Consider the following 26,656-nt stretch of genomic DNA (forward strand, 5'->3'; position numbering starts at 1 on the left):
CATGCTTGTATACAGATTAATGTGCTTTGCTGATAATTGCATATTAAAAATAGATAAATAAATGATTAGCTCATTATGAAATGTGTTGTAGTACTTTAATTATAATTTATCCGCTATGCAAGTAATCCTGCAAAATATTGTGGGATAACAAATTGGTATTGGAGCAATTGCTCTCTCCTAGTACTGTATGATTAACACTGAAGACCTCAAGGAGCTTGGCCAGGAATAATACTCCTGGTCTCTGTAAGCAAACATTTTTCCAAGTCTGATCTGAACCAGTGACTAGACCTGTCATTAGCTCAATGTAGAAGTGGAAATGCGAATCACTGGTGGAGGGAACAGTCTAAGTTAAAGTCTATCCTTTAGGACTCGATTAGGGAATTTTTCCACCTTTCAGGTTTCCAAATACTTTTTTCCACTTGTTGCAGGTGAATATAGAAGGAATGTTTTCACTTTATGTACAGATCTGCTTAGTGTTTTCTATTCTTCAGGTAAATATTTTCAGCTTTGCCTCCTAGCTTAGGTAATCATTCTTGTAATAGTCTTTGTACGTATAATATTCTTCTAGGATTTCCAATAAATTTTTTTGTGCCTTGTGTAATGGAAATGCACATATGTCACATTTGTCATTACATCTGGGGCTTGCAAAATCATTCAAAGATACTAAGGCCATTATTTTAACTTCTTTTTAATTTAAAAGAAAAAGTTTCAAAAAGTGGTTCAGAACGTAGCCTGAGACAGATCCTCAGGAGGCAAAGTGGCGAGGTCTGAGTGCTAGCCAGGTACCGTCTCATTTTATTTTCCTGACTCTTATTAATGAAAAATTGAATTAATTTGTTTTCCACTGAAATATTAAGGTTTATCAATTACAAGCTCAAAATCACGATTAGTTTTTTTTCAGTCATTAGTGGAGAACCTGATATTTTCAGACTTAAACTAATGAGAATTTGGAAAACAGTTCAATGACAGAAACAATTTGTCTTGTCAAGCCAAGGCAAAAAATTCTAGTGTCCTGGGTAGTACATAAGGCTGTCCCAAGAACTTCTGAAAAAAAATAAGAAGTCCTCACCCCCCTGAACCTCACCTGGGATAGCAGCAGCTGAACAGCACCATAACATCATTGGTCTGGCAGCACGCTCATCTGCAGCTTGGAGGAGTGTAACGACCTGGGATTCAAAATTACCTTTCTGGGGAGAAGACCTTTGGCCTCAGACTTCTCAGTACCAGTTAAATAGAGATCTGCAACTAAATTATATGTTTGAGGGGCAGGGGGGGAACAAACAAATGTGAGTCCCTCGTAACATGTAGAAGTGGGACTTAGTAGGCAGCCATCTGTGAAATGCTGTCACTAAGACAACTGACATCTGTTTCCAGTTGGGTAATTAATTCAAGGGGATAATGGTGCATATTTCATATCATTATGATATGAAATCATAAGTCTCTTACGAGTCTCTTCATATGCATAATAAACAATCGCTTCCACCGCAGTTGTGGCAACCAGAGCAGCCTTGCATCGAGCAGAGTTGCAGCAAGTCTGGGGTCCATGGCTGCTTTGGAGCCTCTCCGTTTACACATGCCAGTGCTTTGCTGGGTGGTCAGGGCTCTGCAGAAAAAGCCCTGCACTGTTAAAAATGGCAAGGGTTTGTGATAATTTAGGATTGGAAGGCATCAGCAGTTGCAGTGAGGATGCGAAGGATCATGAGGTATCCCTGTGTGAAAAAATGCAGCAGAAGTTTAAGACGGTTTGGGCTGGATTTGGCTGTGTCTGGTATTGGTGAGCCGCCGGGCATTCCGTATCACAGCTGACTCATGTGTCTGTATCTTTCCAAATATGCCAGTTATCACATGATGTAATCTTTATCAGTGTGTGGGGTATGGGACATTCTTGCCATTTTATTTTTTTTATTTTTTCCCTAATCTATAAATCACTGAAACCATTCTATGGATAGGATTTGTAAAATTACAAACAGTTGCCCATGCTGGGAATTTATATAGCAAGTGCATTTAAATCATTGTCAGATTGTCAAGTTTCAGTTCAATCAGTCACGCTGTTCAGGTGAACTGTACTGGTTTGTCTGGTCTTGCTTCCCAGGTATTTTGGGCATTGCTGTATTTTAGGATTAGCCTTGTGGGGAGGGCACTGTGGCAGGAAAGTGATAGTAATCTGTGTATCCATCACCCACGATGCCAGATAGCCTGTCATTTATTCCAATATGACCAGCAGTAAACTGGCTAATAAAATTTAATTTAGCTAGCTTTTTGGGCTGTTTGCTTGTAGAAATAAGAAGATCAAACCTTGTTGGCTTGTATTTACCATTTTTTCCTCTTAAATTCTGAAGTGTCTGATGCTGCTACCACAGCAATCACGATTCTGATCACTTTGTAGCTAGTTCTTAATGTTTAATTGCCACTGCAAGTTTAACCCAAACCGTGTGTGCTATTATGGTACTCATTTTACACCACACAGTAGCTTTTCAGATCATTCCAAAAGAGAGGGAATTGATGTCTTGAATTTCAGTAACCTTTATAATATCCATTTTTTAAAATGTAGAAGAATTATAAAAATACAGTATTGGATCATATTATTCAATCAGATGAAAAGATTAGGCAGAAGAATGTTGCAGAGATAATGCTGTTTTACATGGAATAAATTGTTAATTCCAGCATCTGCAGATCCACAGTCATCAGGGAGTTATTGGACTACATGTGTTTGTTTTTTAAAACATCTGTCAACTAAGCAAGGAGTCTAAATGTGAACCGTTGCATTGGTTACTTTTGCAGATTTCTTGCATTTCCCAGTGGAATTTCATCTTGTATACTATTCATTGGAGAATATGGAGGTAAAATTAGGATGAAATTTGTGTGCATGTATCATTTGGATTAATGACATGCCCCGCTCTCTTTTAATTGTATTGCAACATCAAATATAAGCAAATACACGAGATGGAGTTGCACTGGTTTTGTCTCAGGTATCCTACTGAAAAAGGCATGTCACATATGTGTTTGGGTTTTCTGGTCCCAGTGGTGAAATAATAGGCTGTGGAAAGCCTTAAGCTACTCCTTAACAGTTCCATGACATCGTGTAGCTGATTTATATATATAGGCTTATTTATATATTATTTATTTACAGGTGCGAGATGGTTATCAGATACACAACATTTAAGATATTTCTAAGATACTGCTTTAGGCAACGTTACCATTACACACCGCTGACCTATATTTCTGATACTTGACATTTTTTATTAATACTGTCAAGGATTATTCATCACAGAACAAGTTTTTAGAGTTTCAGGGTGTTTGTTAAACTCTCGCAACTCAAATATAGAAGTGTTTCACAAAACAGTGTTTTATGTTTGTTGAGTTGGGTAATGAGTTTTCTAAGTAAGAAAGTTACCCATTTCCACAAGAACACGTCTGTCTTCAGTTAATGGGGTATGTGAGCCATAGGAGACTGGGCTACAGCTGCCTATTGCCTGAGCACCATATGTTTCTGTGGGTCGCATCTTTAAATCCCTACCACTTAAGATTTGGGTGACCACCATTTTAATGGAAAAAAAATGTGGAATAAGCTCAGCAGCACTTAGAGTGTTTAAAGACCTGTATTGCTTTCAAATTGAGGGCAGTTTTGGAAATAATATAACCATTTAGATCTGTCTGGTGGTTTCTTATGTGCCAAGTCCCTCATGACTCGTGTCCTTTTCTCTCCTGTTACTCAACAGCTCTGTGAAGTCAGAGAATCGCTTTGTGTGGTTTGATACAGCTAATAAGGCAGTCAGTGCTGAGGACCCTGAAACGACCTAAGAACTGTAGCTTGACTTAAAAATCTCTGGGTAAATGCTCTTGATGATGGGGAAGCATTATGAAAGAAAGAAGTTCACTGAAGTGCCTTACCTGTGCTTCAAGCAGCTGTAGTTCATTCTTGTGTTTTATATAGTTAAATACGGAGATAAACTGTGCGCCCTTCTGTTTAACATTCAATGTAAACTGAATACATAACTAAGTCTCCTGCGTGCCTCCGGCATTTTTGTGTGTGCTGCACTATCTCAGCTCCACTCGTGCTTCTCCAGATTTAGACTTGTAGGAGAGCACGGAGCTGGCTTGTGTGACTCCGCAGCCTGGGTCTGCTGTCGAGCCGCAGGGTCTGCAACAGCTCTGTAAGATGCTTCTCAGAGGAAGGCTTTGATCTGTTTCACGCCACAGCCCATCACGTAGGAGATGCAGGGAAAGAAGATGTTCCTGACGTTCAGCAGTATCAGATAGCACAGAGGCACCCAACAGAGGAAGCGTGGATGAGTACAGGTGCCCATGGACAGGCAGGAGTTCACCCTCCAGAATAATGGCGTGTTGCTATACCGTACCCTCATGTGCTGGATCTAAGAGATAGATGTTGCAGGGGAATTGCTGGGGTTTGGAGTTTGTTCTCATGGATGGTAGTTCTTAGCAGTACTGTTAAATTGAGGCAGTTGTTCACTTTAGAGGTAGCATTTTCAGGGGGTTTTGGGGACTATTACTTTTTCTAGGTCGAGTCAGAAATTCCTCTCGACTGAAGGGTGTTAACACACGGTGGTCCTAAATATAGTGTGAAGTACTGTCTTCTGAGAGGAAATGGAGGCAGCTCTGGTGTATGAAACCATATATACACTCTGGAAGAGTTACATGAGGACACTGATGTTTGTGGAGCAGAGGCTTGCTTCTACCATTAGGGCTGCTTGAAACTTTCAATCCATTGTAGCCATTAAAGGATAGTGTCAAAAATTAGGTTTATTTTCCATTAATGATTAAGTTTCCATCGTACTGCTGCTGCCCTTTTCCTGAGAGCTGTGATGGTTTTGTGTACAGCATGGACACAGAGATACAAGTGGGGGAGTAGTTGCAGTAAATTTGGAGCACATTTTTGGCAGTGTTCTCAGACTTTGTACAAGCACAAGCTATTTGAACCTGTCCACTGAAAGTCACGTTTGTGTGCAACAGAGTTTTTTGTCGTGCATCTGGTAAAAGTAATAGACCTCCAGGACAAAGTTTTTCCACCCTGTATTTCCTACACCAGGATGATTGTACATGCTGTATGTGTCATTCAGAGATTACCCATGAAAGGCATTGTGAATAGATTTGAAAGTGATAAGATTTATTGATGTGTAGTTCTTTTTCTCCCTTCTTGCCCTCTCTAAGCATTTGCTGCATGTTCCTCACCCTTTTCCTCGTCCACCCTGTGAATCCCTTTAATCCTCATCACTAGCTATTTGCCTCTCTGTTTCCTTCTTCAGCCTCCTTCACCCCTTCCCTTGGTTTTGCTCCCACTCCGCTGCCTTCTCTTCCTTCATTTTACAGAGCTTTTTCCTCTGTACAATCTCATCTCTCATTTTCTCTGCTGATTGTTTGCCTCACATGCTCTCCGTCTGTTTCACCTGTGTAGCGGATTAAGCTGTTAAAAGGTTTAAAGATGAAATGTCTTCACTATGAGTGGTTCTTCATTTAATGATTGGAATGTTCTTATTAACGAGCATTTTTGGTTAATATTTTAGGTCTTAAAAATTAGCTTGATTGGCCACCGGAAGCGCGTTCTGGCATCTTTGGGAGACAGGCTTCACGAAGATCCTCCTCAGAAACCACCTCGGTCAATAACCCTCAGGGTGAGTCCCCATGAAAATTTGCTTGAATTTCTTGAAAAGTCAGTAAACATTTAATAGCACTCACATGGAAACAACAGCTGTTTCGAGTGTGGTTCAACTTACCTCACTTCAGAAACTTGTGGTGTAGATATCTTAGGCTGACCTGCTCAATTGTACCTTCCCATAGAGCCATTAGAGATAAATAGACATTTTTACAGGATGAATGGTCTGACCTGTTTCAGATGTCTACATTAGGATGAGATAAGTAGTAGCTTAGAAGTGCCAGCTGATCTTCTTTGCTCGAGGAACTAGCTCAGGACCAGGTGTGTACAAGCTGCACGTCTACATTTGCCCACAGGAATCCCGGCACAGCCGATCCATGTTGCAGAAGGGGAGTTACCTTTTTCCTTTCATGTTTCCAGATGCCTGCACCTACTTTTCAGACATATGCTCTATGTTTTCTTTAAAGAGAAAAATTGTTGCGTTACAAATGCCGTTAAAGCTGTTTTCTTTGTATCAAAAATTTCATCATGTTTTTAATTTTCATTTGTATTGCCTCTTTCAGAAATGTTGTTTCAATGTCCCTGGGGTTTTTCCACACTTGACCAGATTTAATCTCCTCTCATTACAACACCTTCACTGGGTTCTGATGCCTTTGCTTCCTTGCTGTCTGATGCCCTTACCGAGTTGTGGTCTGATGACCCATTCCTTCTGTGTCTTCTCCAAGGGACTTCATATCAACACTTTTTATTCTGATTTTTTAGGTCACACCTTTTTGCATTTGATTGGATCTGATTATTTTCCATGGGGCTGCTTTTCTGACTGGAATCTCATTTGGGACTAAATTTCCAAATGTCAGAGAGTGTCCGTATGCCCAAGTTTAATTTTCTGGTGTAAAGAGAAATAGAGAAAGACAGAATGAGGACTTATTTTTACACACACCTACAATTTCTATGACCAGCCTGTTTTCACCTGCTTATTCTCAGATGCCATGTACAGACATTTTAGATCCCCCCCAAATTCAACTTATGCCTAACACCATGTCAAAAAAGGCCTCACAAGTCTGTAGCATCCTGCTCTAAGGCACACTGTATAAAAGTGTGGGTATTTTCCTTGTATTTTATTTTCTATGCATTATGTGAATGATTCCTGATGTATGGCAGGTGTTAAAACACTCCCAGGAAAAAGGAATCATTTAAAAGTCACACGTTTTTGCTCAATACTTTCAGTGTTTGGAACTGGGGAATTAGTTCCCCTTCAGCAGGTGGGAAAGTTTCTGCATCCCAAGTTATTGGTTAGGACTGTATATTCTCAGTTAATAGTAAATGGAAAACTGGATGTCCTCCATCTGTAGTCAGAAATGATAAAAGGTAGTCTGCTGCTCCACAGCTAGAGCTACTGAGGTGGGCAAGTGCTAAATGTCATTCGTCACCTTGTGGTATTGGAGTCTTCACAGAGAATCCTGAAGAGGAGGACATGAGTTTGGATGAAGGTTTTCTTTCCCATCAACTGTTACTATGCCATTTTACACAAAATGAAGACATTGTGTTTAGTCTGTAGTTTACAGTAATTTTTTAGCTTGAAAATTGGTTTAAATAAACTGTCTGCTGTTCCTAGAAGATAAATCTATATAGAATCACAGGCTGGTTTGAATTGTAAGGGATGTTGAAGATCTTCTAGTTCCAACCCCCCCTGCCATGGGCAGAGATACCTTCTACTAGATCAGGTTTCTCCAGTAGAAAAGTGAGTTTGTTGTTTAAAAAGTCTATTTTAAGGCCTCAAGGTCAACTTGAGTGTGGCTAACACTTCATCTTTTTTGACATTTCTTGTATTAGCTTTTAAAACATTTCAAAGGGAAAAGTGGTTAAATATTGAGGAAAAGGTACTAACATTAAAAATATCCTCAAAATATGGCCTTCCTACAATAACCATGTACTGAGGAAAAATTTTATTTCAAAGGCATAGACTCAAGAGCTAGAAAATGCTGGAACTCAGATTACCTGTGCCATCTTGCTTTCTTTCCTTGAGTGTATTATAATCTGTGATTATAGGACCAGTTTCCATGTTAATCCGTGGAACCCCATCCTCACCTGGTCAGCACTGGAGGCTGGAATCTAAGCTGAAGGAGCAACTGATTTAGGCTGAAAACTTGGAGAAGAGTCATTACAAAAGTAATGTCAGTTTAACACAAGAATTAATTCATTAGTGAGAATTGCTGTTTTTAGGAACTGGTTAGACAAGCATCTGTGGGGCATGAGGTGCTCTTGGGCAGCCCAGGGAAGGATCTCCTAAGGTCCCTTCCAGCCCTGACCTATGTGGGTCCAGCTTTATGTGACCAGCAGGGATAAGGCAGGTTTCAATAGTGAAATATATGATCGGATATCCCTGCAGGGCATGTATCCATGCACTCATGACAGGGTGGAAGCATGATATGAATACCTGGTGACTGACAGCACTGAGGACATGATAGACCATGCCTAGTCTGCAGATTCATTAAGGAGATGCGAAAGTGGGTATGGAGTGAGGAAGAGGAATGAAGGGAGAATGGGAGAGGCACAGTTAGAGGAATAGCTGTAGTTATGAAAACACAGATTTACACCTGCTTGTGCCACAAAGCTCTTGGATAACACTTGGTAAGTTATTTAGGTAATTGCCTCATAAACAGTCACTAATTGTATGTTACCAACATTCTGCATATTTGACTGGAGTCTGGAGTCTGATTTATACAAGTGCTGAGCACACAGAGCTGCAAATTAGATCAACACAAGTGGAGTTTTGAATACAAGCACTTGGAAAGTCAGGCAATAGATATTGTAATTGAGAATCCAAAGTGATGTCTGTGTGTTTCAGGTCCCCCACACTTAAAGCAGTGATTACAAAATGCCAGAAGCCACGGGGTGTGGCGAAAAGAAGTTGATTGACATTTGTAAAGCACTTACAAGCGTCATGAAATGACGATATTAGTCATCCTGTCTTCAGAGCAGGATTTGAGTAGAGCTTAAGAAAGGGGTTTGGGGCCATGAAACGAGGTGAGAATAAAGTACTGACTACACGATAACTAATGATAACACCGTGCTGAGTATATGACAACATGCTGCACAGTTGAGGATCCATCTGTGCTGTGAAGGACAACTTTGAGAAAATAGCATAAAATCATACAATTACATACTGTTCCATAATGCAGAGGCACCATAGTTTTATTTCTTGACTTTGTAATTCTTGCCCGTATTGCCTTGCCAGCAATCTTCTTATACAGGTCTCTGAGTGAATTTCCTCTTTATTTGCAGTTTGATAAAACATGAAAAGCTCAATGAAAGCTGGAATCTCTATGTGCATCACACGGTCATCTGTCACTTCAATGCACTGATGGCCCTGTCAGTCTACTAACAGTGGGTGAGGCGTGATTTGGAGCAGAGAGGGGTTACCTACCTGGCTGGAGCAGCAGGTAGCAGTCATTAGAAAGGATCTCGTTTGATGCCCCTGTACTCAGGTTATTTTCAGGGCAGAGGTTTTTACATCATCTAGTCAAGAGCTGGGCGCGTGGAGAGTAGGTTTTAGAGATTACGCCTCACTGAACCTTCTGAGCATGTGCAAACTACAGTTTTTCAGCAGCTTTTAACTGGGCCAAATGTAGGTGGATTTTTGTGAAGGAGGGAAAAAGAGAATTCCTGAGAGGAAAACACTCCTTTCTTTGCCCTGGGAAATGTCAAGCGCTTGTCTCAGATCATAAGAAAGCTAGAGAACTAAAAAACAAACCAAAACAAAACCCCAGTAATTAAAGTTACCAAACAACTATATATCTCTGATTTTAGTCAACCAACATGAAAAATACTAATCCATTACTGTGATTGTGAGGAATAATGTCACATAGACTCCTACATTTCAAATATTAACATCAGATGTTACTACCCCTTGAACACATACAGAGAATTGCAGTTTTCCTTTCCCTTTGGAAGAGATTACAGCACTCTGATTTCTTACTCCCAATCTTGTTTCTTAACAGCGTGGAGTAAAGTACCTCCATGTTTCTCAGAATTAGGTTTGCTTCAGTGTAATCATGCACGAAATACCCACTTTAATTCTTTCTTTAAATAAAAAGGTATGGGTTTTTTTCAACCTCCCTGCACACTGGAGGAGGTCTTTGCTTCCTCAAATACTTCTAGGTCCTTCTTTGTTGTTCCTTATTGAGACACAGTATTGTAAACAAGGTCTGGCACGGTGGAAGCACACTCCTGGGTGCATTCTGCCTGCAAGGAACTTACTGTCGGAGAAATCTCTACTGCCAGATAAATTGAGCCCAGTAACCTACATCATGAGAGAGGAACATGTTTCCCCATCCAGTCGCTACGTCAGGGTTTGGCGGTCTGCACCGGGATGGTATGTCTGCGGAGTGGTGGGCTGGTTCACTGTAGCTCTGCTCCTGCTGATTGCATTCTCTGAGGCAGCACGGAACGGCGGAGCTGGGCACCGACGTTAGCGATTGGTGTTTGAGCAAGTGATGTGAAATGCATGGGAACAGATGCTTCCCAACATGCATATGGTGGCTGTCTGCGAGCAGACCCTGGTAAAATGTACGATCTGGAGGACATGTTTAGCGCTTTATTAGGCAGAGTTAATGTATCAGTTGGCTGTGGTGTTTGCCCACGGACTGAAACAAGGTCACAGTTCAACACAGATTGCAAGGAAAGCCCGGTGAAATATTTGTACGCTGATGCTTTCATGCATTCTAGGAATTGTTACTGAGCTTGTTTCTGATACCCAGTACTTCCAGCCAAACGGAAGTTCTGCAGGACCTATCCAAATGGCAAACAAAGGGTCTGTATTTTTAAAATGTTTGTGCATTTTCTTTTTTTTTTCCAGCAAGAAATGTAGCTAGAGTTCACATCACTTTCAAATCACTTTCACTGCTCAGAGCGGCTGCTCAGAAGTGGTGAGAATGTATTTCATCTTACAAATAGCTAGTCCTAAATCATGGCTTTATTTGGGCCTTGGCAAGAAGTAACTCCCTGTGTTATCTCTCTAGTAGTCCTAGAAGGGAACATATATTACACGAGGAGGTTTTGGACAGGGAATTAGCCACTACTTCATGCAAATAGTGAATTATTTTTCATTCCATGTGGGCTCTGCACCTTAGGTAGCAAATCTTGAAAGTTTATCCATAGCACCTCTACTTCAGGAACCTGTCCTTAATTTTTTTCATATAAATAATTCAAATAGTAACTTTTATATGTGTGTTTTGAAGCGAGCATTATGCCATTCTTCTTAGGCTGTGCTTTTCTCCTCTCTGTCCAGGAACCCAGCGGTAACCACACTCCTCCTCAGTTGTCTCCATCACTTAGCCAAAGCACTTTTACTACTGGTGGCTCCCTGGACGTTCCCCACATTATCATGCAGGGCGATGCAAGGAGAAGAAGAAATGAAAACTATTTCGATGATATTCCCCGGTCAAAGTTGGAGAGGCAGATGGCACAGGTAGGATTAAATCGATGCCATTAAAAGGCTGCACCTTGCTGCAGTTGGGTACAGAACTCATCCTAACTATAGCTGTGGGTTGTTTGTAAAGGCTGAATTGTAAACTACAACAATTGGCAATTTTTTCTAAGCTGTCTGTTCCACTTGCCTATCGCAAATAGTGGAAGTTGGTGTGCAGTTTCTCCTGAGAGGTAGAACTTTGCGGACGTTTAGGTGCCTAGAGGCTGAGATGAAAGCACACAGGATCCCACAAGCACCGACTCCCCCTCTGGTTTCTGTAAGAAGGTGCAGATTCCTCAATTTCTGAGCAACCTCGATAAAAATAAGCTGTTACCAGTTCACCCCCAGAAACTCAGAGGACTTGGAGGGGGTGGGGGAGCCAGGAGGGTGATTGCTGCAGAGGGTCAGCTTTCCACTGAACTTTCTGATCTGGGGATATATCTGGAGGGGTTTTTTTTAAAAAAAAAAAAAGATTTTACTGTGCAACAACTCATTTGAGCATTGCAACGGTACTAGACTCAACTAAACATTCAATCAAGCTGTTCATGAACAGCTGGGCAACCTTGTGTAGATCCAGGCCTGGAGGTTGGTGGCCCTGCCTGTGGCAGGGGGGTTGGAACTCTATGATCCTTGGGGTCCCTTCCAACCCAGACCATTCTATGATTCTGTGATTCTATGAAAGAAAGTTTGAAGTAGCCTCCATCTAAATTTCCACCCAACTGTAGTATGGGTACTGATAATTGTAAATCAAGCATATGTTGACCAGAGTGATGCCTTGCACCATTCTAAAGGGTGATAATGTTAAGCTTGCAGAGCCCATAGGCAAAAGCACCTTAGGATGAATTTGGCTGGGTTTTTGGTGGTGCATGTGATTAAGCCAGGTCTTAAGCCATGTGGCATTTTGCAGCGCACGTTGGAAATTGGGCTTTGATTTGCCATCAAAAGCAGACAGACAGCCAGTGAGGTTCCTGGAGCGACCGTCCCCATGAAGGTGCAGGTTGCGGTGCGCTGCCCTGTGTGAGGCATCCCAGCAGTTCTCTGCCTGTCACAGCCCAAAAATAGAGGCTTTATCCAAAACTCGGCCTCAAAGTGGGAACAGCTATGCAAATAACTGTGTTACAGTTAACATAATGAACAAAAGGCTGCAGTCTCTCAGTTAATTGCATGAACAAGAAGAAGTAATTAAATAAACAAGCAAAACAAGGTGCTGCTGTTACCTGGGAACACAGAAACAAATTGAATTCCATTTGTTCAGAGGATATTTCTAGGGAGGTGAAATTGGATTTGGTTGGGTGGGGCTGTTTCCTTGCCTTGTTTTAATCTCCTAATTTTCTGCTGTATAATCTTATTGTACAGAATTAAGGGGAAAGTTGCCTGGTGAATGAGCTTGTTTTCAAATCAAAGTCTGCTGGGCTTTGGTGGCAAGAGCAAGGTTAAACTGAAGACCATCAAAGAAGAGTTCTTACTGTGAAACTATTTCTTTGAAGGTCATGAAACTTAGGTGTTTGTGCGTGAAATACAGACTTGCTCATGGCTGAGTAGACTGCTTCCTCTACTTAGTTCATTTTATCACTTGGTTCACAAATCCCTATTCTCACTTCCTCTTCTAGTCACTGACATTGGTGGGGGTAAAAAAATAGCCAAGCCTAAAACAACTAGAAAAAAAACGCACTAGCAGTTCTTCCCATCTCCTTTTCACTCTTTTATTTTCCTGTTTGAAGCCCTGATATTCCCCAGAGGTATGACACGCTCTCATATATAGCACCTGGAGATTTTCTTTGGGCTGTTAAAAATTGCTTTTCCAGAAGGACTGTGATATGTTGCGCGTCCAAAGAGAAGACTGAGCGGTTTGTACTTGCACCACTCCAGACCACTTTAAAACCAATTAAGTACTGGGATTTATTTTTGTGGAAGCGTGTACTCACTGAATGAATGACTTCGGTGCCTTCTCTCTAACTTTCACCGTGGAATATAGCAATCATCCTTTGGGACTCCAAAGGGGAAAATGGATTCAGATGAAATCTATAAAACAGCGCTTTGTGTTAGTCCCTGAACTCCAATCTGTTTGGAGTCTTTCTCAGCTGTGCCCCCAAATTCTGCACTCCTGATGTATGTAAAATTCCCTTTGACTTTAATGGGAAAGTCAATGACTCCCTCTGGTGATCATTCTCACTAAATTGGACTCACCCCATTAAGAGGCTAATCAGGGATTTCTCCAACCATTCTGGACCAAAAATAGATTTTTAAATCTATTTTTGCAATATGTGCTTGCTAAAATCAACCTTATTTCCTTCAGTCTTTTCCCCCAAAGCCCCTTTGAAATTAAAGGTAAAATAATTGTTTCTGGGAAATAAAGGTGATCCAATTGACTCTTAACACGAGCCTTCTGCTCCATGTTTTATCCAGCAGCTTCCTCCTTGCAGTTTGCAGGTTCCTTTGGCTTTTGCCAGATCAACAACAACTTCTGAGCTGATTCCAGTCCTGCTTTCCAGCTAGGATGCTTCTCACAAAGAGAATAATCTAGAGTGCTTACTGGAATTGCTTTGAGGATATTCTTTGTCTTGACCCTTTCTTTGTGAGGCTGTTTGCATGCTGCTGTATGAATCTGCATGTTTACTGGATGCTCTAGTGGGCAGATGTTCATAAAGCCATCTTGAAAGCTGCTAATCGTTTGGGAAGGGTTTTAGGTGTGTTCTTTACAATGACATTGATGGATATTTTTATGACCTTGAAGAGAAGGGCCGGTGTGGTATTGAGAGCTTATTCACAGTATTGCTTTCATGAACGTGATCTTGTTTCAGAAATGTTGGGATAAAGCTATTTTTAACCTCAATTTAAAATCTAAAATCTGCAGATATTTTGAGAAAATGATGAGATGTGATGTTTCCATCTTTACTATGGCCTGTGTTTTCTCTAATCTTTTGCATGGAAGTCATCGTTTATGTTAATCATTGCGTCGGATACCAACCAGTGTTTGTTAAAACGATGAGCACGTCAGTTCAAATCTATTTTCCTTTGATCTGCTAAATGGGTTTAAACAATTCTCTAAACCAGAATCAAATCTGCTTGTAAGTAATACAAAACTCTGTTTCCTGGAGGAAGCGCTGATTTAAATTTACTTAGTGTGGGTGGTTTTGTCTCAAGGCCAGCATGTACCTTCATTTACAGTTCCCTAGCAGACTGTTTGCGACCTAAGAGGGGAAAATCGTAATATAAACAACGAGTCTAACCAGTTTAGGTTCACCACTGGAATAGGTTTGGTCATCCAGCTCTCCAGTTGGTCATCCAACTTGGAAAGTCTTTGATGTCTGGTTGGACAAATCACATATTCCAAAAAGATAATACAGAAGATGTTTTGCTTTAAAAACAAAACAAAATCCAGAAAGGATTGAGTAGTCTGAGTCATCTTTGACTGTGCATGTTGAATTCTGAGCCTGCAAACTGTAGATTAATATGATCAAATTAATGTAGTTTAAAATAGCTGAGGTTGCGCTTAAGATTGCCTAAACCTTTAAAATAGAATTGAAATCATACAGGCAAAGCTTAAGGACTTGGGAACCAAAACCAATAGGAGGAATCCTATTGAAGGCATCAGGCTCTTCAATCTCTTCATTCACCCCTGAAATCATGGTGGGGTGGGGGGGAATACTTGCATGAAGAACTTTGGAGGTTCAAAGGGAGCACAGCTAAGTTCATTAAAATGTCAGGTCTTTTGGATTCATGATTCTCCAGGCAGCAGAGAAGCCTTAGGTACTAGATGCAAGCACATCCCAGGCTGCCAGCCCCGAGGCTGTTGCTGTTTATTGCTCCAACCTGTGACAGAAGGGCACTTGTAGCCACCATGGTCTATAAGGCCTCTCGTGGTGGCATTGAGAGCCCCGCACCGTAGGACAAGCAGGGAGCAGGGACCAAAGACATCCTCCCCACCTCAGGTGAGCAGAGAGGTGTGGGGAGCACTTCTGTCCATGCCTCCCCTCACCCCGATGCTGACACATACCTTCTCCACAGGGCTGTACCTGTGGTGCAGCCTGAGACGGGAGAGGTCTGCCATTTCGGGAGGTGGTGGGCGGGTTCTTCTTTGGGGCTCTGGGGAAAAGCTCCTGGCTGTGTCTGCCTCTGGGAGAGAAGAGTATGGTAATGAGTCAGAGTAAGTTTTCTGGTAGGATAAACCTAAAATCCTAGTCATGGCGCAGATGGGGGGCACCCCAGTGGGCTGTGATGGAAGGAAGAGAACCCTTAAGAACTCAGGGAGCTGGAAAAATTATTCACAAAGGCTGGCAGAAGTTTGTTCCCAGAGATACTGAACCCAGATTTAATTTTGAAAGACTTCCAGGGTTTTTTAGTCCCATGGCCTGAGGGCTCTTACTATTTTATTTTTTTTCATAAAATATAAGGTAGCTTAAATGTAAAGCTGTTGTAGTAAGTTTGAAGAAAAGCTCCCCAGATTGTTGGGATTCTGCCTTGTGCCATTGCTTTGTGAGATACAGTAATTCATTGCGGGATCAGGATTGATATACAGGAGACAAGTCATTTAAATGGAGTCAGTACCAGAGATCCTTTATCTACAGTAGAAGAAAAGTGTGATAAAAACAAGAGGCAGCATTAGAAAAGGCAGGTTTATAAGACAATTGTGAAATAATTTTGAATTATTTCTGAAATGATATCTTCAGTTCAATAATATCTTCCAAATACTTCACAGATACTAGTTGCTGTGGTTTAACCTGCCAGGCAGCTAAAACAACCCCACATCCATTCACTCACTTCTCCCACCCCCAGTGGGATGGGGGAGAAAATCGAAAAGAAAAAGGTGAATTTGGTGAATTTCATGGATTGAGGTAAAGACAGTTTAATAGGACAGAAGAGGCAGATGATGTTGATAACAACGATAATAGTAACAGAATGTGCAAAAGAAGTGATGCACAATTGCTCACCAGCCAGACTAGCTCAGCTACTTCCTGAGCCACACCACCTCCTGGGCAAGTCCCCAGTTATATACTGAACATGACATCATATGGTATGGAATATCCCTTTGGCCAGTCTGGGTCAGCTGTCGTGGCTGTGCCCCCCCTGCAGCATTCTCGTTAGCAGGGCAGTGTGAGAAGCTGAAAAGTCCTTGGCTTCTTGGCAACAGCTAAAACATCAGTGTGTTCCCGATGTTATTCTCATCCTAAATCCCAAACACAGCACTGCACCAGCAGCTAGGATGAAAATTTAACTATCCCAGCTGAAACCAGGACACTAATGCAGTCATGTTTCTAATGCATTGTGGGGTTATGTGGCTTAAAATTATATTTTCCATGTTACAGCTAATAAAATCGAGGTACAGGGATGTTGAAGGTTGGCTAAGATGACACTGAAAGTTTGAAGGAGCCAAAAATAAAACTCTTGGCTCAGAAGACACACCTTTAGTCTTTTAACTTTTAACCACAGTATGACACGGTTTTATTTGCTTGTTTCCTGTTTGTTTTCCTCCTTCTCTGTTTTGGAAGGATTTCAAGATTATGGTGAATGAAGGAAAATATACCCAGGAGAATATTAGTGTGGAAAATGAGATTATCTAGGAAGCAATGAAGAATGGGTTTTATCAATGGTTGAAATTGCTGGTGAAATAACACAATTCTTTACTAGTAGATTTAACAAGCAATAAATACAACAATACAGTTGTCTTGATTATTTCATTCCGTTGTTACTTCTGAGGTTTCTTACTTCAGTTTTTTATAAGCATGAAGTAGTGTATGCTGTGAGGATGAACAGCCAGCCATTTAAAAGACAAATATATAAAATCCAAACAAAATGCTCTAAGGTTCATAATTTTAGGTGCATTTTATTTTTAATATGGAAACATGACGGAACTGTGAAGACCTTCAATTTAACATCAAAAGAAAAATGCCTAACTGAATCTATTTTTATTGCATGGTATAGGTGTTGCTGACAGTTGTCTTTAATTCCGGTAGATACTAATGCCACAGAGGGCTGTATCTTGAACTGTAAATTCCAGCCAACTTTCATCTGTAAATCGCTTGAGTATTGTGTGTTTGATGGACAAGTAAACTGAAAAAGACATTATGAAAAATCTAAGTAATTTCTGCCTGAATAGAAAGATAGGATTTTTTTCAAGAGTGTTACAGAAGCCAGCATTTTAGAAATAAACTCGTGGGATGGGGATCATACCTACATGCTGCTTCAGCATATGGAATTAAGGAAGCCGCTTCTATATTTGGTATTAATGATCCAAACTAAAGCCATAAATACTACACTAAGAAGGGGACAGATGTTCTTTCAAGATGGAGACAGATGTTCTTTATTAATTTATTGTTTTTCACACTCAGTCTTGCTAGCTAGAAGCTCCGCATTTGAAAGACAGTATGAAAAATGGAGGATTGTATGAAAAATGGAGAAGACGAGGTGGTGTCTACTGTCAAATAAACTATTCTTATTGAAAATCTGAATATTTCAGAGTCAAAGCTGAATTTTAATATCCAACGTTTACCTTTTTGAGCTGCTGGGAGAAAGTTGTACATAGAGTTTGGGGTACTCTTCTGAAAGAGCCTACTTCTTGTTCTTGTTGTTGGGGGATTTTTGGGATAAAACATAGATCCCTGTGCCTAATATGCAGGCACCAAAGCCTCATAATCTTTATTGGTGATATTCTTCCAGAAGTTTGTGTCCTCTGTGCAAGGCTAAAAGGCTGGGGTGCATTTGTAGCTGGCAGCACCAGCAGAAGGGGTGTCATGAGTCAGAAGCCACTTGGCTGCTCACCCTGGGTTGCAGGGCCTGAGCTGTGGCTGTGAAGCTGCATCTCCAGAAGCTGAGCGGGGCACCTGTAGCCTTAGCAAAGCACAGGGAGAAGCCCTCAAGTCTGTCCTCCCCGGCAGGAACACAGCTCCTGAGAGAGAAGCACAGTCACATTATTAGTCTTTTCTCACAAGAAGAAAATGTTCAAGTACGGCTCTGCGCAGAGGAAGAGGCAGAGGTGCACAGGACCTAGAGCATCGTCCCTGGCACCAAGGTTGGCTTTCCTTCTCATCTTGCCACTGGATGGAAGGGACAATCTTTGCGGACTCGATGTGGTCCTGAGCCAGCTGTCACCCTTCCCTGGGGTACGCTGGCCGTGGCACGCACCTTCTTGTGAAGCCTCGCTGGGAGCTGCTGACAGGGTGCACTGACCCAGAGCGTAGTGTCACTGCTCACACCTGTCACCCACTGCCTGCCTGCAGCAACGCTGTTCCGGGGTGCTGAGGGATTTTTCTGCAAATCTTCATGTTAAGTGTTTTCAGGAGGAGCAAAAGTACACCAATGTAAACCACACATGCTGATTCTAATAAGAAGTGCTATTTCTAATTTCTGCTTCTCCAGAAGAAAGACTAATCTGAAATTTCACTCTCTGTCTCTGAAGATCTTGTTTTCAAAGGAGAATCTGTGATTATTCCTGCCAGTAAGACATGCTCTCCCCAGAGCTCTGGGAACATTCAGGGGAGCGGTATCTATTGAGATGGCACAACTGCTCTCCTACGGTCCTAAAACATTAGGAGTGACGACTACAAAAGGGGCCAGACAGCCCCATTCATCTGGTTTTCATTTGTTTCTTTCCGCTGTTGCACCTTTAAAGATTGTTCACCATGCCAGGAGTGATTTTTCTGGGATTTGTTCCAAAATTCTCCTCATTTCTGGAGCTAGGCTGAATTATATTTAGCGAGCTAGATAATGCACGTTGGAGGGAGCAGAGTTTGCTGCTGTTTCTCTCCTTTACTTCGCGCCTCGCTGGGGCTGCGGTGCCAGGGGACGGGAACCATTTCCCAAGGCTCAGCCCTGCAATGAGACAGCAGAAGCAGTGGCAGGGGAATAAACCCAGAATTATGTTCAGCAGCTCCTCTTGTCCCCTTGCACCAGCTCTGCAACATGGAAGTACGAAAGAGGGTGAGCCTTGCTGGGGAGATGCAGAGATGCAGCAGGTGATCCAGAGCCACCAACAAACTTCTCAGATGAGCTCAGGGATGAACAGGCCACTGGGGACCTAACCACGTTTACCTAACCAGGGTTATGCCCTGGTATTTTCTAGACTTCTGTTTCTTACTACCCTCTCCTGGATTCTCTCAGTGTGCCTCCATCCTCCTTGAATTGCAGTGGCTAAAACTGGATACAGCCCCATATGAAACCTCGCTGGTGACTGTGTATGGCACAGAAGTTCCTTCCCATGGGTTACAATATGCTGCTCTTATTAAATACCTCCTTTTTTATTTAGGAGGAAGCAGTTCAGCAGAGAGCCACCGAGATGGTTGGGGGCTGGAGCACTTGGCCTCTGAGAGGAGGCACTGAGGGACCAGAGCTGGCTGGAGAAAAGGTGACATTAGGTACAGAAACTGAAAGAGGAGAGGTGCTGACTGGATGGCAAGAGAAACTTCCACCTCATGAGGACAGGCAAGCAGGGGGACAGGTTGCTCAGAGATGCTGTCCAGTCTCTGTCCTTAGAGGTTTTCAAGACCGGACTGGATGAAGCCCTGAGGAACCTGGTCTCATCTCACAGTTGCTCCTGCCTTGAGCTGGGCTTGAAATGGAAATTTCTTGAGCACCATTCCAGCCTGAATTATCCTGTGATTTGTTTGCTTATTCTTTTTCAAGTCTGCTGTATTTAATTCTAAGTATACTAAAACTTCCAGATCTTTTTGTGTCCTCTCCCCACCACCCTGTTAAATTGCTCTCCTAATTTATTTACATATTTAACCTTGTCATTCCCAAGGAGTACTGAATTTCATCTGACTGATTTCTGTAGTTCGTCAAATCCATTCTCAGTTCTTACCCCATTCTGGAGAGTCCTTGACTCCAGGATCCTCCCCAGAGAACCTGAACTCTCCTCCAAGCCACTGCATGGAGCAGGTCATTGCGGATTGCCTCAGCATGTTTCAGTCCAGTTGTGCTTAAATACACAACATTATTCTCTAAACAGGCATTTCTACTTCTTGTGCAACCACTGCATTTTTGACTTAGGCTAGTTGCCACATCAGGAGTCTCACAGTCAGTGTCCAAGTCCTGCTGTGCATCTCTTCGCTGCTGATGATTTAGTCAGCCAGTTTTCCAACAAAGGAAGGAGATTTGATCTGAGGTGATTCGTGCTGAACAACCTCATTATAAACACTGTGAGCCTTTCTTGGCCTATAGAAGCTGTCTCGGATAAACACATAGCAGGTAATATCATGCGTTTTCTTTGTTATCCTCAATAATAGATACATAGACATACACACGTGTGTGTACCTGTTCCTAAGGGTTTATTTCAGGTGGCCAGGAGCAATGTCAGAAGGTGTCATGGGCCACGAGGACCAGGGGGTGGTGACTGATTGTAAACATTTCTAGTAACTTGCCAGCCCCTGCAGTTAGGGTGGCTATAACTTTCTGAATCTTTCTTCTCTCCCATCCTAAATATTATTTTAGCCCTGCTTTGGTATTTTCAACATCTTCTCTGACTTTCTGAGAGTAACTGCTCCTAGTTTAGGTAAATCTTTGACATCTCCTGAAGTGGCAGTGAATGAAGTTTGTTGAGCTGTGCTGAATACCTCGGGACTGCCTTCCACCCAGCTCCTGCTCCTTCTGCATTTGCTGTCCAGGCATTCTTTTCTCTTGCTTTCCTCTCCTTAGAAAGTGTATAATTTCCATGATCAATCTTACTGGTTTGCAATCAGTTTCAGTACAGTTATTTTCTGTCTTGAGATTATCAACCAAGTTTTCCCTATCTGTGGGGATGAGCCTAAAGTAAGTTCTTAGATAATTTTCTTCACCTTATGAAACACTAAGTTGCCTCCAACAGAGTCCATGACTTCAAAGACCTGTACATGTACTGTCTTACAGCATTTCCAGTAAACATCTCAATAATCAGAAAGTCTTGAAGCAGGTGGAAATGTGCACTTTGTGACACAGTTGGCTGCTGACTTTGCAAAAGGTGTCTGAAGTCATTATGCCCTATTGTCTTCTGTCACAGAGGAAGTTAGCAAGGAGAATAAGAAATGCTCTTTTGTCTGCGCACAGGTTGTCTTGAAATCAAGCAGGTTGAGTTAAATAAATAGAAGTGAAAATGTCCTTAATTCTTTCAGAAAAAGACAGCCGTAAAATGGTCAGGAGACCATGTCAGAACTGGGATTGCTTTGAAGGGGGGTGGGTGAGTGGAGAGCAGGTAACATGGAGCCTCACCTCCCTTCTTCCCTCCCACACCATTAACCAGCCACTTGTATCATGGGTGGCAGATGGCAGGAGCCATGCAGAGCAGGCCCATCCTTTTCCCCCTTTCTTTTGCCCCTGCTGCCCATCAAAGTTGTGTCCCATGGTGACTAGATGGGGAGATCTTCTATGCATGGGACACCTATGACTATCACAAAACTGTGGTATCAAGTTAGCAGATTCTTGTCACAGTGTGACTCTTAAGCATTTGTCTTTTGGGAAGAAGAAAAGAAGTGTATGTTTGATACTAATTGGGCAATAGCTGGTGCTATTTTTTTTACTCTTCCTTACCTTCTACTTTAGTGCTTAGGAAAATATTCTTTGTTAAACTCTCTTTTTCACAGAACCACCGCATCAGTGGTATTAAGTGCCCAAGTGTATTTGTGGTTATTACAGTGGAAGTGCATGCACAGATTGAATTCTTTTCCTTCTTTTTTTGAGGGCATATGTTTTGGGAGCTGAAAATTATGCGTGTTTGAAGCCTAATCCCAAATCTCCTGCCTACTGCTTATTTTCTGGCCTCAGATACTCACTTAACCTTTTTCCTTTCCTTGATTCCTCCCTCTTCAGCACAGGGGTATGCAACTCTAAGTACTTCTCCTGGGGATTTCATAATTCATTAAAAATTTCAGCACTTTGAAGACATAAAATATGTATATAGTAAATGCTAAATATTTTTACAGTGGTGCAAGGAAAAGGTTGGTTTTTGAATTTGAATTCATTACCTTCTGTAAAATTAATGTCCCTTCTGTACTGCATTTCAGTATCTTAGTCATTCAAACATTAATGAGTGCGGAACTGAATAATGAGTTTTGCATCGCTGCCCTTCTGACTGGGCATTCATAGAGTCATGGGAAGTTCTCGTTCTCTGCTGGTCCACTTGATTAATTATTGATTCAATAAATCAAGTCACCTGTATTTAAAAATGATTTAGCTTAATCCTGGATCTTCCAAACCTTTAATTCTGGAGGTAGGTCTGTGTCCTGGGGGCAGGTCACTTGAACAGTCTTAGGAGCAGAGACCTGGCCCTAGAACTTGCCTCTCTGCTCCAAACGTCTGCTTTTACACACTCTTCTTTCTTCAGAGAATTAAAAATAATAAGAAGGGCTTCCCTTCGTTTATGAAAGCTGCTGCCTACCTTCTGCCACTTGAACCTGTGAAAGGTGAAGGTGAAATATATAGGTGTGTTTACCTCCAGTCTGAGCAGGGTACCACACTGAGAGCTCCTAGCTCCTGGGGAGAGTGTGCTAACCTGTGAGTTTGTGTTTGGGCACAGATCAGCTAGGCAGGGAGGGAGTAGCAGGGTGGTTACCATTAGCTTGTGTAAGAAAGGTTTGATGTATTGATTCCCTGCCCTTAAAGCTTGCATACATACATGTTTACTGCTGTGTCCTGATACCTGTTCCTGAGCTGGCACCAAAGGAGCCCATCGACACGTCTCACACAGTTGCATGTTGATGGCAGCACGGTAGGGCTGCTGTCACAGCATCCCTGTGTCAGTGCAGCAGCTGTACCACTCCGCGGCTGAGGTCACGCTGCCCAGAGAGCCCCGCCAAGGCACCACACCATTCTCTAAAGGCAAGTCCTTGGGAAGGGCAGAACTTCTGGGTACACCTTTGTCTCCAGAATCCCAATACAGTGAGAACAAGCAGTACAACATGACAGCATCTCAACAGCCCCATGCCAGCACCACTAGCACCGGGGAGAAATAGAACATCTGCTAGCACACAGTACCAAGCCGCCTTACCTAACTCCTTTCAGGACCTCAGCAAGTGTATCCAAATAGCACTGCAGTATGTTTTCTTGATTACCAGATGCTCGGGGACACTGCACCTGCCATGGAAATGCCTCCTCTTTACTCTGGAAAAGCAGAGGCACAACCTCCCGCCATGGATTCCAATTCAGGATTTCTCCAGACAAATGTAGGCATCACAGTGATGGTCGTGGCCAGAGCATCCAGAAGTCAGTTTGTTTGACATACAGAAAAGAATTCATTAGTACCAATTAGTGCAATGTCCTAATAATAGCACAGTATTTGCTGGTGGCCTTGCACTGAGAGTATGTGTTCATCACATGGAGGGGCACTGCTCTGTAGCAAATGGCAGAGGATGGATGTAGAGGACTGTGAACCAAAGTCTGTGTTTTTATTAGCTAAATTCTATCAAACTGTTGTGCTATGACGAAGGAGAAGACAATAACTTAAAAAACATCATGGGGGAGAAGAAATTAACCAGCTACATAAAAGTTAAAGAATTGCCACAGCTGAGGGAAGGGATGTGTGCGCATGCATTTCAAATCATGAAGGAAATAAGGGACAATTAACAACATTAGGCAGCCACCAGCCTGTCTGGCAGCGCTTGGCAGACAGTGCAGAGGATGCCAGCCTGCCCTGACAGTAACCAGCAGTGATAACCTAGCCTGCCACCAGCCAGGCAGCAAGGTTTCAGGCTACAAAAGGTAAGAGCAAGAGGCATATTTCTAAGAAGAGTTGCACTTCTTTGGGTTATTTCGAGCATCAGTGCTAAATTCTTGCTGCTGCTGCTGACAAGAACCAGCAATGCACATTCTTGCTGTTGTTAAATTACTGATATATTAATTGCTATCTATTCTGGATGCTGCAATTGCATTTTTCATGCTTGTTTATTGCCTTTTGTTGCTGCCTGCTGAAGATACTGTGGGCAGATCCTACATCTGATGCTTTGTTTTAGTTGCTTGGCTACTGTAAAATGTTATCTTAGCTTTTGCTGAGGTGTCACAGATGCTTTCTTGATGAGTGTCCAAACAAGGAAATATGTAAAAGATGCTGGTGAATGCTGTGCCTGCCTAGTTCTGTTGCTTTTGCTAGGAATGCTACGGTATGCTTACCTTGCTTTGCTACTACAGACTACCTGTAAAATAACGTACAAGGTAGACTGAAACATTTCACTTATACAGCGGAGTCACGGTCAATACGAAAGGTAATATTATCTGTATCTTTGTATACAAAGGAACTGCTGTTGGAAGGAGATGGTGGGCAACTGCTTCGCTTAATTGCAATGTATTCTTCTCTGGTAATTGTTACAAAGAAAACATATTTTTCCTGTTGACTGTATCGCCAGATTTTTCCTTTCCTCTCTCCCTGTGAAAATCTCCAGCAGAGAGAGATTCAAATCTCAGAACTTAATTGGGATGCTGTCTTCAAACTTCTTCCCTGCCAAAAAACTGAAAGTAACCACTATTTCTTCTGCTCCCTGCATTTTCTGTTTATGCCTGCATAACTTTATCTCTTTACATCACCAGCACTTCTGACTAAATTGTTTTCTTGTACTCACAGTTTGAAACCTCTTCTAAAGTCTCTCAATCCGCTATGTTTCCTTCCAGTCAGTCCAGAAATATTTTGTCAGCAAATAAATAAAAAATTACTTTTAACAGCTGTTTTACTTCCTTCTTTAATGTTATTGCAAGCCTTTTCTTAATTATTCTTGCCTTTTGGCAGTTGCGGTGCATTAATATTTACAAGATGAGATGTAGTTTTCTGTTTATATTAGCAGTCCTCTGTCTGTGAGATCTGGACCAACCAGAATGCAGGATATCCTTTCTCATCGATTCATCAGGTTCATAATGTAAGAAAAACAGCGATAAATGGCTATGTTGTCACTCTATGGATGTACAGTCTGTTGCCGTGCTGTTATCTACGGGTGTCACGTCCCTGAAATGACCGGAAAAGTTCGTAACCTGTCCGCTCTCCCTTGGGATTGTGTGTGCGCGCATCCCTGTATCGTGCCGTGTGGTTCGCGTCTGTCGGCTGTATGGTGCACATACAGGACGCAGGGGGAATGCCAGCAGCAGCCTTGCTCGGGGAGGTGGAGGGGGGAGCTTTGACTTCTGTTCCCAGTGTTTTTGTTGGCTCGCTTTTCCAAAGCGAGAAACCGTGTAAACAGCTCGGTTTGCACAGTTTCACCCCCCACACACACCGTGTCGTGCTGCCCTTTCTGTGTTGATCTATAGGCTTCGCTTAGCTGAGGGACACACCGTGCTTGCAGAGGTGCTTTTTGGGGAACTAGAGGGAACGTTGGCGGTGCTCTGAATTTTCATCGCTTCTGTGACGGCGTCACGTGCTACGCACGTGAGAGCAGACCTGGCGATCCGAGTTGCAGCCTGGTGAGGACGACAGCCAGTCGTTCAGCACAGCGTTTCAGAGGAGCTGTAGATCTCTCCTAATTGCCCTCAGACAACCACCTCCTTGGAGCCTTTCTGCCAGAGAGGGGCCGTTTTGGCCACTGAGATTTAGAAGCTTTTAAAATACAAGTACACCACGAACCTGTCTCCATTATTTCAAAGGACAAAGATAACAAAGGGCTAAAAAGAATTTCTGTCAGTCCAGGAATTGAAACATAAGCAAGTAATGAGGATTTGGCTGGTCCACAGAACATTTAAAATTCTTACAAGGAGAAAATTATTAATTTTTCAGCCAGAAGCGTTGTATCTATGTGTGCTCCAATTTATTGTTGTCATGGTGACTAATGCATGTTACCATAACCAGGCATGAGGCTTTAACAGTCGAAAAGTTATAAGATGGGGTCCTTGTTAAAAATGAATACATTCAAGGCGCTCCAAACCAGGCCTTTTTTTTTTTCTCTTTTTTTCTTTTTCTTTTTTTTTTTTTTTTTGTGGTGTGGCAGGCTTTTAACTTGACATTTTTCTAAAAAAGATGAGGCAGGTGTTAGATTTTATAGGAGTCATATTGAGATTACTTTTTTTTACCCGTGACTGCCTCTGCATCCGGGTGCCTTTAATGTGAGTCAAATACGTTTCTCAGAGAATGGGATGAGCTAGAGAAATGTGCAACAATTGCAAAAATATTACCTGATAGCAGTAGCCCATTTGACATCAAGCATCTGGTCCTTTCTGGAGCACTGTGAAGTGTACATCTACCCATTTTCAGGGCTGTGGAGCTCTGCAAGAGCATGTGATATTAGTTTTTAAGGCTATGACCTTTACAGTTAAAAGTTGTCACTGTAAAAGGGTTGAATCTTTACTGCTCTGGCACCTGATTTGAGACCGGTTTGTGATTGTTAATTCTTTATCTGCAAAATGTGGAGGAAAAAAAAAAAGTCTTTCTCAAGGTGACTCAGGCCAGAGAGAGGAAATGCACTGGTTAAAGGCACAGGGAGGGTAGAATACCGAAAACACAGGCAGTACAGCAAAAAACACGTGATAAATTGCACAGCTGTCTGATGAGCTGTAAAGTTAGATGAAGAATAAATTATCTCTTGCCTTTCTACTTCATCAGAGAGATAAAAATCTCCATACGTATATTGTGTCATAAAATATACATAAGCTTAAATGTTTGATTATTTCTTATAATTGCTAATTAAATATTCAAACCA

General features: G+C 42.1%; 1 protein-coding gene across 16 annotated transcripts in view; it reads left to right on the plus strand.

The window, feature by feature from the left end:
- ANKS1B (ankyrin repeat and sterile alpha motif domain containing 1B) overlaps positions 1–26,656 on the plus strand; it is a gene marked incomplete at both ends in the record, with an annotated part of 442,540 nt that overhangs the window by 383,954 nt on the left and 31,930 nt on the right. For 4 of the 16 annotated variants that reach the window (XM_084267805.1, XM_084267813.1, XM_084267815.1 and 1 more), the window contains 3 exons: positions 5,523–5,630; positions 10,902–11,081; positions 24,815–24,889. The exons of 2 other annotated variants lie outside the window; for them this stretch is intronic. In XM_084267805.1, coding sequence (XP_084123931.1) covers positions 5,523–5,630; positions 10,902–11,081; positions 24,815–24,889 — 363 coding nt within the window. The remainder of the gene's footprint in view (positions 1–5,522; positions 5,631–10,901; positions 11,082–24,814; positions 24,890–26,656) is intronic. 10 more of the 16 variants (XM_084267814.1, XM_084267808.1, XM_084267816.1 and 7 more) reach the window with 5 other exon arrangements.

Source organism: Gallinula chloropus, assembly GCF_964237585.1.
Source record: "Gallinula chloropus genome assembly, chromosome: 1".
NCBI lineage: Eukaryota > Metazoa > Chordata > Aves > Gruiformes > Rallidae > Gallinula > Gallinula chloropus.